The sequence below is a fragment of the Belonocnema kinseyi genome, chromosome 5 (genome assembly GCF_010883055.1).
Source record: "Belonocnema kinseyi isolate 2016_QV_RU_SX_M_011 chromosome 5, B_treatae_v1, whole genome shotgun sequence".
In the NCBI taxonomy this organism is placed as follows: Eukaryota; Metazoa; Arthropoda; class Insecta; order Hymenoptera; family Cynipidae; genus Belonocnema; species Belonocnema kinseyi.
In genome coordinates, this window is record NC_046661.1 from 132,489,336 (window position 1) to 132,504,006 (window position 14,671).

General features: G+C 27.5%; 1 protein-coding gene across 1 annotated transcript in view; it reads left to right on the top strand.

Annotated features, from left to right (window-relative positions):
* The window catches only part of LOC117173897, a 112,031-nt gene that overhangs the window by 4,642 nt on the left and 92,718 nt on the right, over window positions 1–14,671 (top strand). Inside the window, exon 2 of the mRNA XM_033362544.1 lies at window positions 12,481–12,525. Coding sequence (XP_033218435.1) covers window positions 12,481–12,525 — 45 coding nt within the window. The remainder of the gene's footprint in view (window positions 1–12,480; window positions 12,526–14,671) is intronic.

The window sequence follows — 14,671 nt, forward strand, 5'->3', positions numbered from 1 at the left end:
TAGTAGCGTTACCGACCAAATAATTGAATTTTTAAGAAAGGCTTTGATTTAGAATTTTGAATTTAGTATTTTTCAGAATTTTCAAAAAAGCAATTGAACAGTTAATTGAACCTTTAGACTCAAAGGTAGATATTTTAAAAACAAAATACACAATTTTTTATCAAAATGTTTACATTTACAAACAAAACCGGGAATTTTTCAAAAAATAATTAAACTTTGAACAAAATATAGAAAAATATTTGATTTTTCAACTAAAATTTTCAATCAACGCAAAAAGGAACCAAATAATTTTCAAAAAAGTAGCTCAAGTTTCAACCCGCAAGAGAAAATTTGCAGCGAAAAAGACGAGTTTTCAACAAATTAGGATTTTCCAGTCAAGACAGAAAGAAATGTTTATTCAAATTCTCAAACTTTCAAATCAAGAGACGAATTTTTTTTAAACTATTGAATTTCCAACCCACTAAAATCCTCAAAGATTCATTTTCTACCAGAAAAAATATATATTCAACTAATAAAAATCAATTTTCAACAAAATTGCAAAAGTTATATTTTCAGTTTTAAAAATTTAGTTGAAACGCAAAAAAAACGAATTTTTAACAAAGTGCGTCAATTTTTAACCGAATAGACGAATCTTCAAGCAGAAAATAATTATTTACAAACTGGTTTAACTTTTACCAACGTAGAGAAATTATCAATAAAAAAAATTCAATTTTCAACCAAAAATAAAGTGGTTACATCTTTAGTTGACAAAAATTAATTTGCAGAAAAAAGTGTTTTGAACAAGTTAGTTGAAAAGTCAATCAACAACATTAGGAACTTCTGGACCAACTCTGGTTATATACTTTCGAAAGTTTTTTCAACCTTCAAATACTTTCGAAATATATTTTCAAAATTATAGTGTGGTAGCCAAATATTAAAAACGCAATTGTTTTCCATCATTAAACAAATCATTTACAATTCAAGTTTTCTCTGGCATCAATAAATTTTAGAAACATTTAGAACTAAATTGTATGATGATGTAAAAATATTTTTTTAGAAATTTTGATATACAAATAGTATAGTACAGGAAATTTATAAATTGAAAATGTTACGGAATCGAATCAAGGACACCCCTCTCTCCCAGCTCCCACATAACAGAACGTAACGAAAAAAAAATTCCTTTAACCTTTAAAACTTTACAATTTCTGAAAATAAGGAATTTTCCACGAAAATAGAATGAATTCTGTTCAAATAAAATTAATGTAGATACTAATTTCAATGAATAAATCCTTTCAAATTCATTATACTTTAAGTAAGAATATCGCCTGGATCACTATCTGACTGACTAGCGGACTAACTGGTTCACTGACAGACTGACTGGCTTTCTGACTGACTGACTGATTGACTCACTAAATGACCGACTGGCTGACTAAATAACTGACAGTATGACTAAGTGACTGCCTGTCTGCCTGACTGACTGGATGACTGCATGACTGACTGACTGACTGAATCACTGACTGACTGACTGGCTGACTGGCTGGTTGACTGGCTGGCTGACTAACTGACTGACTGACTGACTGACACGATGACCGACTGGCTAAATAAATAACTAACAGAGTGACTGCCTGTCTGTCTGACTTCCTGACTGACTGGATGACTAACTGACTGACTAACTGACTGACTAACTGACTGACTGACTGACTCACTGACTGACTGGATCACTGACTGACTGACTGACTGACTGACTGATTCACTGACTGACTGACTGAATTAATGACTTACTGGCATATTCGGAAACATCTATTGTGAAAACATTAAATTGATATGACATAATTTAGATGAGCAAACGAAATAGCGACTAGAATTAACGCTTAAACGAGTTTTCAAACATTGCGCAGATTTCAAACAAATTTTAAAACTCTATTTTTTAGAAACCAAATTCTTTAAATTGAAAATAATGGGTGAACCAGTAGCATTTGAGGACACACTAAAAGTATAATTAATTTTCAAGTGATTATTGCATAGCTGGCTTTTACATTTTAAACAGCAATAATTTTTATAAATTTTTGCTTTAAAATTATAGCTTAAACTGGCATTCTAGAAGGTTTTGAACGTCTAAGAGTATTTAGTTTAACTACTTCAAAATTTGTATATGTAATATTTTAACTATAAATTTTTCATAAGAAAGTTACTTATGTGTTTTTTGTTTATAAAAATATTAATATTCTAAATTTTTTAAGCTAAGAATATCAAAAATGCCGAAAATTTGAAAAACAATTATATTTTTTAAATTTAAATAATTATTACCTCGCCGTAAGTGAAACGTGAAGAAAAAATGGTAAATTTAGAAAAAAAGCGCAAATTTTTAAAATTATTCAAAGGGAATATGATTAAAAATAATAATGATAGTTTAAAACATTATTCTTGTCAATTTCAATAATCGCTACTTCACCATAATTTGAAATTAGAAGAAAAGTGGGAATTTTCAGAAAAAATTGCAATTTTCTGGCATCAGTTTAAGATAATATTATGATAAATAATAATAATAAATTGTTCAAAAAATTATCTCTTGTTAAATTCCATTCACGCGCTTGATGTCCCTAATATTTTCGATTCTAAATAAAATATACAAAAACCTTCTGAACCTGAGTATCAAGTTTTTGTCGATGGTGTCTAAAGTATACAGTTTTTTCGCTCATTACATTTTTTTCAAAAATGAAAATAAATTCTTCGCAGAATTAAAAAAATAATTAAACTGATCCCTTCGAAATAGATAAAGAATTTTTGAAAAACGAAAATCATCAATTTTTTGCACATTCTTTTTTATTAACCTTATATTTTTCAGAAATAAGCAGATTTATTAATCATGAAAATTTTATTGAAAAAAGCAAATTATTTCGTCGCAGCTATAATAAAAATTATCAAACTCACAACTTGAACAGAAATGGGAAATTCTTGAAAAACAAATTCATAAATTTAATGTAATTTTAAAATAATTTAAAAATAGACATTCCTATTGCAGTTTTTTATTACGCCGGAAGAAAATTAAAACATATTTTTATTGCGCACACATATTTTCAATGTTAAATGTTTTATTTTATATGAAATTTTATTTTTTTAACACGCGCAGTATTCCTTATCACGCATAAAGTTTTTAGAAGTCAACGATTTTATTGATTATTAAATTGTATGAGAACCTTGTGTAATATTATGTCGCAGCAAGTTAAAAAAAAATCAGATTCACGACTTAAAGATAGGTTAAGAATTTTCGCAAAAATAATTCTTATATTTTTTTGAACTGGAATAAAATTGAAATCAATTTTAATTACACTAGCTTGACGCGAAAACTATTAAGCCTGACCAATTTAATTTTTTGCACTAAAACGAATTTTTCGTGGCTAATGCAGAGAAAAAATTTAGACTTTCTGGTTGAAAAATTCTCAAAATTGACCATTTTCTTCGTCTGCGGTGATTAGTTAGCTAATTTTTCTGCATCTTTGACATATAAAATGATAAAACGTTATAAAACTAATTTATTCAATCAAATTTTTTATAACTAACAAATTAACTAGTCAACATTAATGTTAAATTTTTTTGTCAATAACTTATTCGATAATTTTTATTTCTTGTTACAGAGATTCTGGAATGACATCTACATTGATCGATGGTAGATACCTCTGATGATAAAACAGATTCCTTTAAATCAAATTTTTATTATGTTGACCTTTTTCAAGAAAAAGATTGCGTGTTTTAAGTTATTATCAGCTTGCTATAATATATAATTTTTTATCTTTTTTTTAGAAATGTCGATAAGGTTTTATTATTTTTCTCATTAGTAACTTTTTTTCCTAGGCTTTTAAAAGTAAGTTTGAAAACTATTTTTTTGCAGTTGAATATGTTAAAAAACCAAGTTATTAATTTTGAAAATGGCCGAAAAACACACTTGTTTATTAAGTTTGTTTAGGCAATTATCGATTGTTATTTATAGCACAGAGTGATTGCTAAATAAAAGAATTCTAATACCTTAAGGAAACACATTGTTGTCTAAGATGCCTAAGGTATTAAAAATGTGTTTAAACAATTGTTGTTGAAAATGAAATTTTTTTATTGTTATGTAAGTTTTCTAAGGGTCTAATTGTCTAAGGTTTTGACCGATTTAATCAGAAAAACTTCATTTTTCTCATCTTTAAATACTTGCAGTGGACAAACGTTTTTAAAATAACTAATTGTTTATTATCTTTTATGAATTCAATTGGAAAACGGTTTCTTGTCTCTGAATTGCTCAAATTTATTGCGAATCAATTGACTATGTGTTTATAAAAGATTTAATAAATTTTCAAATATCCACTTAGCTATTACAATTAGTGTCATAAATCGTTGACGGTTGAGAGCCTTTTTGTTAGGATTAGAATGTAAAAAAAATAACCAAGCGTGTAGAGGTTTATCGGAAAATAAAAATAAATTTCCATGTCATATTAGATCCGCTTATTTCTTTAATACATAAATACATTTTTCTCATCACAAAATATAATTTTTCACGCGAATTCAAAATAAATGGTTAAAAATAGTTTACGACAACATTTTTACTACTTGCAGTTATACATTTGAAGAAAAAAATTACATCCAATCCAAATTTAAAAAGTTGTTTGCACGTGATTCAAAGTGAAAATTTGTTTATATTATAATTCAATTTTCTAGATCATAAAATACTCTATTTGAAAAAATATATTTTTCATTTAAGTTATTTAAAAGAAAACTAATAAGAAATAATGTTTTTATATTATTTTTGTAAATCAATAATTAATCGCTTAATGCACCGAAATAATTTATCGACATCAGACGGACTACTAACGTACCATCTGTGCTGATCTTAGGGAAGAATGCTATTTGTTCGTTTGGCTACTTGCTGTGTCGTTTAGCCAAGCGCTTCCGAAGATGGTCTGGTGCGTTACTGCGCATGCTTCAATCAGAGCCAATAAAAAACAATTATTCACGCATGCGCATCAATACCCTAGGCTATATTTGTGAGAATTAGTTTGGCGCGTCCGCTGCCCCAAAATCGGTATAACAATGGTGCCAAGCCTACGTAAAATTTCTGTACCGTAGGTGGCGCTTCTGATGTGCTAAAGTCCTTACCATGTAACCAGTAATCCGTAAAATAATTTGTAAATAATTTTGTTAAAATAAATAGAATTAGATTAATTTTTATATTTGAAATACAGGGTTGAGCATCACATTCTTTTCACTATTCCCCTGCGACTCCAATTTTTGTAATTATTATGTTTTCTTTAAATAAACTAAAATTGAAAATACAATATTTGAATTACGCAGGCTGTAGACCATAAAGTTCCGACAGGAGGCGCTGAAAGCAGTCCAAGCACGCGCTCGAGTCTGAATCCAAAAGTTTTAAATTGTATTTGTAAAACCCATTTAATTTTTCAGAAATGATATGAATGTTAGATAGTTTTACAACTATAATGATAAATATTCAACTGAAATCGATAAAATCTCAGTTAAAAAAAGAATTAAAAATTAATTTGCAAAAAAGTACATGAATTTTTAACAAATAACTTAAATTTGGACTGAGAAAATTATTTTTCATCGAGATGTACAAATTTCCTACCGAAAAAGACGAATTTTTAGAAGTATATTAATTTTTAACCATTTGGTTGAATTTTTATCTCATAACATTAATTTACAACCAAAATTGCAACATTTACAGTTTTTAAAATTAATTTTGTTTACTAAAAAACGAGTTTTTACCAAGATTGTACAAAAATTGAATCTTTAAATTTTTAAATCTAAAATATATTTCTTATCAAAAAAGAAAGATTTTATGAGAAATTACCTTATTTTTGAACATAGATATCAATTTTAAATTCAAAACATGAATTTTTAAATATTTCTTCAATCAAACAAAAAAGAATTTTTGAAAAGGTTGTTCAATTTACAACCAAGTAATTGAATTTTCAACAAAAAATATAGCTTTTCTTTAAATCGCGCAATATTTTATATTTAAACCAAACAGAATTTCAATTTTAAATCAAAACAGTTGAATTTGGGCAAAAACGTCAATTTTGAACTAAACAAGTATAAATTTTTAGGCAAAAATGGAAAAAAAATTAATTTTCATTTGATGATTCAATTTTCAACAAAATACATTCAAATTGAAGATTAATTAGTACATTTAGGTTGAAAAATGCATTGTTTCGGTTGAAACTAAGTTTTTTCGGCGGAAATTAATTTTTTCAACTAAAAATTTAATTAACTTGGTTGTCGAAATTTCTTTTGCAGTCATTTAATTTTTTGTTGGTGAAGAATACATTTTCGTGGTTGATAATTTACTTATTTTGTTAAAAATTACTTTTTTTAAGCAAAAATACAATTTTTAAACTAACAAATTTATTTGTTGTCTACATTTTTTATATGGACAGTTAATCTTTATAGTAGAAAATTCTACAACTAGGTTAAAAATCCCGCTAAAAATTAAAATAATTAATAAAAATTCATGTAATTCATTACAAATTATTCCATTTCCGCAGAATATTAATGATCTTGATTAAGCTTTTATTTCTTTGATAAACAATTAGACTTTTAAAATGAAAATTTATATCATTAACTGACAATTTTAACATTCGATTTTTTGTTGATTTTTGTTTGCAGACATTTAATCTTTTTGGTTGAAAAGTCATCTGTTTAATTGAAAAAGTAACTATTTTGTTTAAAAGTTATTTTATTTGATTAAAAACGAATATTTCTTACTTAGAATAAATGTTCATTCTACGTTTAGATAAAAAAAATTTCAGTTGAAAATCATCTATTTTTTGACAACTTAATTTATTTGGTTAAAAAATGTATGCAATGTTGAAATTTCGTTCTTTCTTTGTTGAAACTCAATGTTTTTACTTAAAATATAGTTTTTCCATTTTTGCTACCGAATATTTATGGCTTAACCACTTTTGAGAAATCATTTGTTTTTTTAAGATTCATATTTTTAGTTGAACATTCATCTGTTTAGTTAAGAGCTGAACTGTTTTATTGAAAATTGATAATTTTAATTGAAAATTTAACTGCATCCATGAGATTTGAAAATTTCTTTTTTTTTTTCATAAACGTGACAATTTTTTCTTTCATGTTTGAAAATTTTCCATTTGTTGAAAATTCGTATTTTTGGATTTAAAATTCTCTTTTTGAAAATTTGAAAATTTTAAATTGGTATTTGGATTATTTATTTTAAAAAACAGAACCTTTATTAAAGTAGATAAATTTTTATCCAACATGATACATTTTTAAACCAAATAAATGAACTTTAAAGAAAATAACTGTTTACAAATAAAAAAGTTAGAGAAATTAAAAACTTGAATTTTTAAGCGAAAAAAATTTTTTTACAAACTATAGAACATGTTGATTAAAAATATTTGGCTTTAAACCAAGCAAAAAATTTAATTGTATTGTTAAACTTTTCACCGCAAAGATTAATTTAGAAAAAAAATTAATTTTGAACAGCGTAGATTAACATTCTACAACAATGTACAAATTTAAAAGAAATACATGAATTGTCAACAGCGTAGTTTAATTTTGAACCAAAGAATTTTATTTGCAATTAGATAATGCATCTGCAAACAAATAAATGAATTTTTAAACAAATAGTTGATTTCTTAATCCTTAGAAGATGAATTTTTTATAAAAAAATATATATATCGAAGAAAATAGTTGAATTTTTCACTAAACAGAGGAATTTTCGACTAAAATTTTGAATCTTTAAAGGAAGCAAGATTTTTTTAAAGTAGTTAATCTTTTATTCAAGTGGTACAATTTTTGAACTAAAAATGATGATTTTTAAATGTAAACTGTAATATTTCATACTCCATCTAAAATATATTTTACTTGAAATTTATTTTTTTCTTAAATAATAAATATTTCTTGATTGAAAATGACTATATTATGATTACGGATTCAACTTCTTTTTTAATTAATTTTTTTTCTTCAAAATTCATTGAAATTTCGAATTTATATAGCCTTGTAAGTAGAAATTTTGAAAATATTCCACATTGATGAAAGATTTTAGAAGATTTTAAAAATTTTGAAACAAAGTGCAGATGTTCCAGGATTTAAAAAAAAGTTTAAAGCCTTTAAAAATTTTAAAAAGTACCCAGAAAATGAAAATCTCTTCTTAAGACTACTCAAAAATTTTCTTCTGGTTGTTTATTTTTAAAAATGACAATTAAAATAATTTCTAAAAAAGTCGAAAAAAATCTGGAACATTGTTACTCAATTTTTTAAGAATTTTTAAAATATGTTATTTTAATAACATTAAAAGATTTTTTTAAGTTTTAAAAAATTTCAAAGATAATTTAAAATTTGAAAAGATTCCAAAAAATTTAAAACAGCATGTAGAAGATTGAAAAATTCAACAAAAATTTCTAAGCTTTTTAAAAATTTTTGAATGTCCGACGAAATTGCCAATTTTTTTCTTACCCTTAAAGCATTTGTTAAATGTCTTTTCTGAACTTCGAATCACATAAACAGTTCTTTAAAAGTTTTGAAAAAATTTAAGCATAATATAAAGTGTGAAAAAAATAAATTTCGAACAAAACCTATATTTTTTGAGATTTTCATGTAAAACTGTAAAACATTTGAAGTTTTTCGAAAATTATCAAGATAATAAAAATGAATTTCTCTTAAGATTCCTGGAAAAAATTTTAATGATCTTTTGTTTAGAAAAATTAATTTTACGAGAATATTAAATATATATCAAAATGTTGAAATTTTCAACATTACTGTTTTCAAAATTTTTCATTATTTTTATAAAATTCTATCACAGATACCAATTTAACCGATAAAAACAATGATTTGTGAATATCTTATTTTGATCGAGAATACTGAAAAAGACGAATTTTCAATAAAATAGTTTAATCCTAACGCACTAGAATTTTTAATAACATAATAAAAATGTAGAAACTTTGAAGAATAATTCGATCTGCCTATTCCTCGCAATTAACATTTAAAAAAGCCAATAAGAATCTAAAAAGCGGTTGAATAATTTTAAAAAAATATGGTAAAAATAAATATGAAGACGAATATTTACATAATTACGTTATAACTGATAACGTGTTAAATTTATTTGTTATTATTGCACCGTCACGAGATTTGAAATAAAGAATCTCGCCTGAATGAAGCCGATGTTCAATAAAGTCGATATTCTAAACAATAGTAATTACTCTAAGAAAAAATAGGTATAAAAATTTATAAATAATTTGAACAATTTTTTTAAACTTAAATTCATTATTATCTTACTAAGTGAAAAGCTGTCAAAATTTTTTTATTTTGAGAAGAAACCGAAACTATCTAACATTATTCAGATATAACATAGTTCTAAGCAAGAATAATTTTTTTAAACAATTATGTTTTTTAAATCTGATAAATTATTATTACCACATTCTAACTGGAAAGTGAAAAAAAGATAAAAACTCTAGAAAAACAACAATTTTCTAACATTTTTCAAAGAAAATATTTTCAAACATAATAACAGATTGTTTCAATAATAATTTTTCTGAACTTGAATTAATTTTTAACTTACTCTAATTGTAAAACGCACCGGAAATGAAAATTTTCAGAAAAAACTGCAACTTTCTAGAATCATTATAAGGGAATTCTGTTATGAATAACAATAAAATGTTTGAAAAACAAATAAAAATTATTTGAAACCAACATAATAGTTAAGTTCCAACATAATAGTTAAATTTTCAACCTTCCAAAAAATTGTATCCTGCCGGGAGGATTAAAAAAAACATTTATATCAGGCACACATTTTTTTAAATAAACTATTTTATTGTATATTAAATGTTTTTTAGGAACTTGTTAAATATTGTGTTGCAGCAAGTTTCAAAATTATTATACTTACGATTCGGAGATACAGTGGAAGTTTTGGAAAAACTAATTCACACATTTATTTGTACTTTTGAAATTTTTCAAAAATATAAAAAAAGTTTGCTGAAAATCTTAATTCACGCAGGGTCGAAAATATGTATAAACTCTTAGATTCAACATCAAAAATATCTTTCACAAATCAAAATTAAAAACTAAAATACGCAATTGACAATTTTTCTAAAAAAATCCTAAACGTACCCAAACCTCAAGAACAGATATGAATTTCTATTAGTTTTGATGAAAAGTCCAAGTTTCATGAAAATAATTATTGCTCGTTCGAAAATATTTTTACACAAAAGTTTCGAAAATCGTTTTTGTGCAAAATTACCCATCGCATTCCATTTTAAAACAAAAGCTTTAGCAGCAAATTTAAACTAGAGGAAATTCAGAGAAAGTAAAATAAAAATCCTTCCATCCACAATGCTTTACAGCATCTATTGTGTGCTTACTTAATTAATTTTCTTTGTAAAAATTACAACAATTATTCAGCTCATTAAAAGATTATCTTATTATATTTAATAATTTATTAGTCCATCAATAAGTCAATTATTTCTGTCAACTATGGCATAATTACCCAATTAATTTGGTTATATATTCTTTTATTATCAACAATTAACAATAATTATTCTGTTTGCGATGAGTATTTGATCAATTCTTGGCATTTTTGACATAAAAATTATACATTCTTATAAAACTAATTTATTCAATAACATGTTTGATAAATAATAAGTGACGACTGTGGAACAAGCGAATTTACATTTTTTCTTAACTCAGTTTTGACAACATTTATTCTGGAATTAATTTTCGCAAAGACAGTGAATCAAAAATGTAAACAATTTATATTGCGGGGAGTATTATTTAAATAATTGCTGAACAAGGAATTATTTTTCATCAAAAATTATTGTTATTAGGATGAAATTGTTAATTTTCGTTATTTTTACTTCTTTATTTTTAAAATGCTACAACTCTCATTTTAAATAAATTGAAAAATTGCCGCACATAGAATTTTTTAAACTTAATAAAAACTGTCTCAAAATTTTCAAAAATGCTTTATGTTCTATTTTATGAAAAAAAGATATACACAGTAATCAATTGTCTAAACAATTTTTTTTTTAACTTGGATTACTTATCAACATTCTCTCATAAAGAAGTCGACAATAAGTGAAAATTTTAGAGAAACTTATAAAGTTTGTTTGAGACCCTATCAAACAGCCCTTTGGGGGTTATATTTGAAAATTAATTATTAATTTGTATTTTAAAACTCATTGTGCAGAAAAATGTTCAATTACAACTTGATTCGCCTAAGGGTAGCGATACTAAATAAAATTTACCCTTATAAAAAGTCAAAATAAATATCCATATCCATAAATAACCCATGAAACTGACTGTAACATTTATTTTCGACCTCCCCCCCCCCCACCTCCTCATCGCTGTAATATCAATAATAAAATAAGATACAAATTCCCAATAACTATTCATTTGTAAAAGTTTTTTCAAAATTTCATTCGAGTTGAAATTAAATTCTAAGAATTAAGAATAAAAAGAAAATAAGTATCAGTTTGTTTTCAAATTTGTGTACATATAGTTATTGTATGATTTTTAAGAAAATAAAAAAAAATAATTTTGAATATATCAGATGTCTCAGAAAGGATTCTAGAAGATTTTGAGTTTATTTATTATATTACTTCTCTTTTATAATTATAATACTTTTTGTCTGAAAGATGTCAAAATTATTAGGTTCTGCTTATTTCATCTATAAATTTCTTTTTTTTTAAATTATGTTACTTTGGTGATTTAAAAATATCAAGATAGGTTTTTCTCAATAATTTAGAATTAGAAGCAGTTAAAACATTATAAAAAAATTGTGATGAATTTTTAAAGAAGCTAAGTGTCAGTGAAAATGCTATTCCAGTATGCCATGTTTCGCGTCATTGATTACCAATGCGATTTCAAATAACTTAAAAACCAATATTTTGGATCTATAATAGCGGATGGGAATGACAAATAAACTTTTGATTTTTCTTAAAATTGGTATTAGGGATTTCTTGAGCCTGATGATCACAATTCCGATGTCAAAAATAACAAAAAATTAAAAAAGGGTCAAATTCAATACGGCGAATATAGGATTTCTAATCAACGACCTCAAATACCCCCTTATAACACTTTTGAAAAGAATCCAGAGATTATTTATCATACTCGACCACCATATTAGATCCACTAATTTGTTTTCAACATTTTTGAAATCAGATTTGTAATTACAAGCCTTGAAAACCCCATTATACCCATTTAAAAAATCCAAAATTTATTTAGCATACTCATCCATCATCCCAAACCTAAGGTCACATATTTGGACCCGTGACTAGTCTCCCAGAGCGTCCCTTTAATCCTAAACGCCTGTTTTGAGTTTGACATTCAACAGAGTTTTTGCGGAAAACACTTCGGAAAAACTTTGCGTTTCTGTAGTAATGCATCAACATTAAGTGACATTGTGATTACATTTAGACTAATAGCAAACATTCGCCACTTATTTAAAAAAAATTTTAATAAAAATTCCTTCATTATTTTTTACAGGACAAGGTGGCCAAAAACACGTCAGACGTTCAACATCCGTCCAAGGTAGTACAAGTTTATATAGTATATGTAGTTTAACTGCGATACATCACACTTCCGGCCAGGTTTGACGACTTTGAGATGGGTAACCACAGGGCACAACGAAATTACAATGACAGGCCGACGAAACTCTCTTAAGTGATAGTTTGACACCTCAAAGAGCATCGATCACAGGCAGAATTGCTTTAACCCATTATTTTAGGTATAGTTGTTGCAGCGCAGTCAACAATTTGAAGTACCTAAGTTACCTAATGCTCCCGATGATTAGTGTTACCGCAGAGGTATCCTGGATAATTGAGTAGTGTGAGCAAGAAAGGCACAAGTGCGATGCGAAAGACATCAGACAGATAATAAGCCTATGAGAGATTTAATGGAAGGCTTCCCTGAAGTCAATCCAGGCCATTGCCAGAACGCGCTGATGGACTGCTGCGTCTTTAATGACTCACCTGTCAATTATCAGGTTGACTTGACAGCCTGATACACCTTTTATCGAGGCCTGATATTCGTACCTGGATTCGTATCTGGATTGGACAGTTTTTCTGAGGATGATATTCTTGGTCACTTCTTTCAACTCCAGTGTTTTCTGAGTCTTGTATACATCTCTCCAAAAAGTTTTAAACTCGTTGGGCTTTGTTGGATTTTTGACAGAAAGCGGGCGAACTCTTAAACCCTTTCCGTGAACTGTCGACCAGATTTTATGTAGTGAATCACACAATGAACACGTGGGGCATTCTGTCTTGCCAATCGAATTTTCTTGTTGATTTGTTGCAAGTGTCTTCTGGCCTTTTGATCCGCATCGTCGACTTCAGCCTCAGATTTGAATCAGCCAAATCGCTTGCAGTACCATCAACTAAACAATTTATGGTCCGGATTTCGGCTTCCTTCGAGATATCCTCACGAAGGGAGGTAGCAGTTTTGGGCAGATCTTGGGTCTAAGGAGAAACGTGGATGTCAATATTCATCCTTGTCATGAAATCATGGACATCTCTCAGGAGGTTCCTATTTTCTGTAGTTGCTCTTAATGTCAGTTCCTCCTCTTCTTGCGCGGCGCCCATGCGAAACGTGCTGAAGGTCTAAAAGGTTTCTGGCACAATAAAGGGTGCATATGAAGCATAAGGCCTCCTCTAAAAGTGATACTTCTGGCATCGTAGGAGTCTAGAAAATTATCCTTGAGTTTATTTGACCTCTCAAAGTTGGCCTTGCGCTGCTTCTTCTTCGTGTTTACACGTAAATTATTTTTAGTACCTCGAAGTTTAGGGTGACCAATACTGTTCGCCTGGTATTACTAATTCACCATTTGAGACACTTTGCCTGTGTGCCATTTAGCTTTCGACACGGTTGTTACGCCTCAGCTTCATGGATAACTCCTTCATTACCATCTCTGGAGAATTATCCGCAACTGCTTATAAATTATTGTAAGCATATTCGGCAGAAACCATTGGTAAAGAGAAGCTGTATCCATAAACTGAGGACTTGGAAAACTTTAGGACAACATTAGAAGCTTTTGAAACATATTTTGGATTTTAACTTAAAAACACATATTCTTAAATCTTTTATAGGGCATTCAATTGCGCATTTTTCTTCTCTGGACAAATATGTTGTGGATTTTTGAAGTGAAACGTCTTTTGGGAAGTTAGTGTATTATGATTTTATTTAGATTGAATTAAAGACCGCAATACCTCACGACCGAATGTCTGCACGCATGAACGAGCAAGCTCTGGATCCGACCTGTAATTTTTGGCTATCGGTCGAATCACCATAAACTCCTAATGGCCATTGGCAACCGCTAAAGCTATTTTCGAGACATATTTTTACATTTCATGGTCATAAAGTTTTTATAAATTGATGCGTAATTATGTATTCTTGTAATGCAAGTACCTCACGCTTCGGAATATTGTGAGTGGTTTCAAAAATGCTTATGGCAAAAAAAATGGGAATGTGCGGGGGTGAAAATATGTAAGTATCACCATTTTGTACGACTGTTGATACGACATTTGTTGATTCAAACAAAATTTGTTTGATTCAAAAAAATATTTTTCTCAGTGTTTGAAACGTGACTACAGCTTCAGAACACAGGAATTCACACTAAGTTTTTTTAAAGGATATAGGGCGCAAAAAAGTTAAGAAAAATGGCAAGAATTTTTCGAACTTT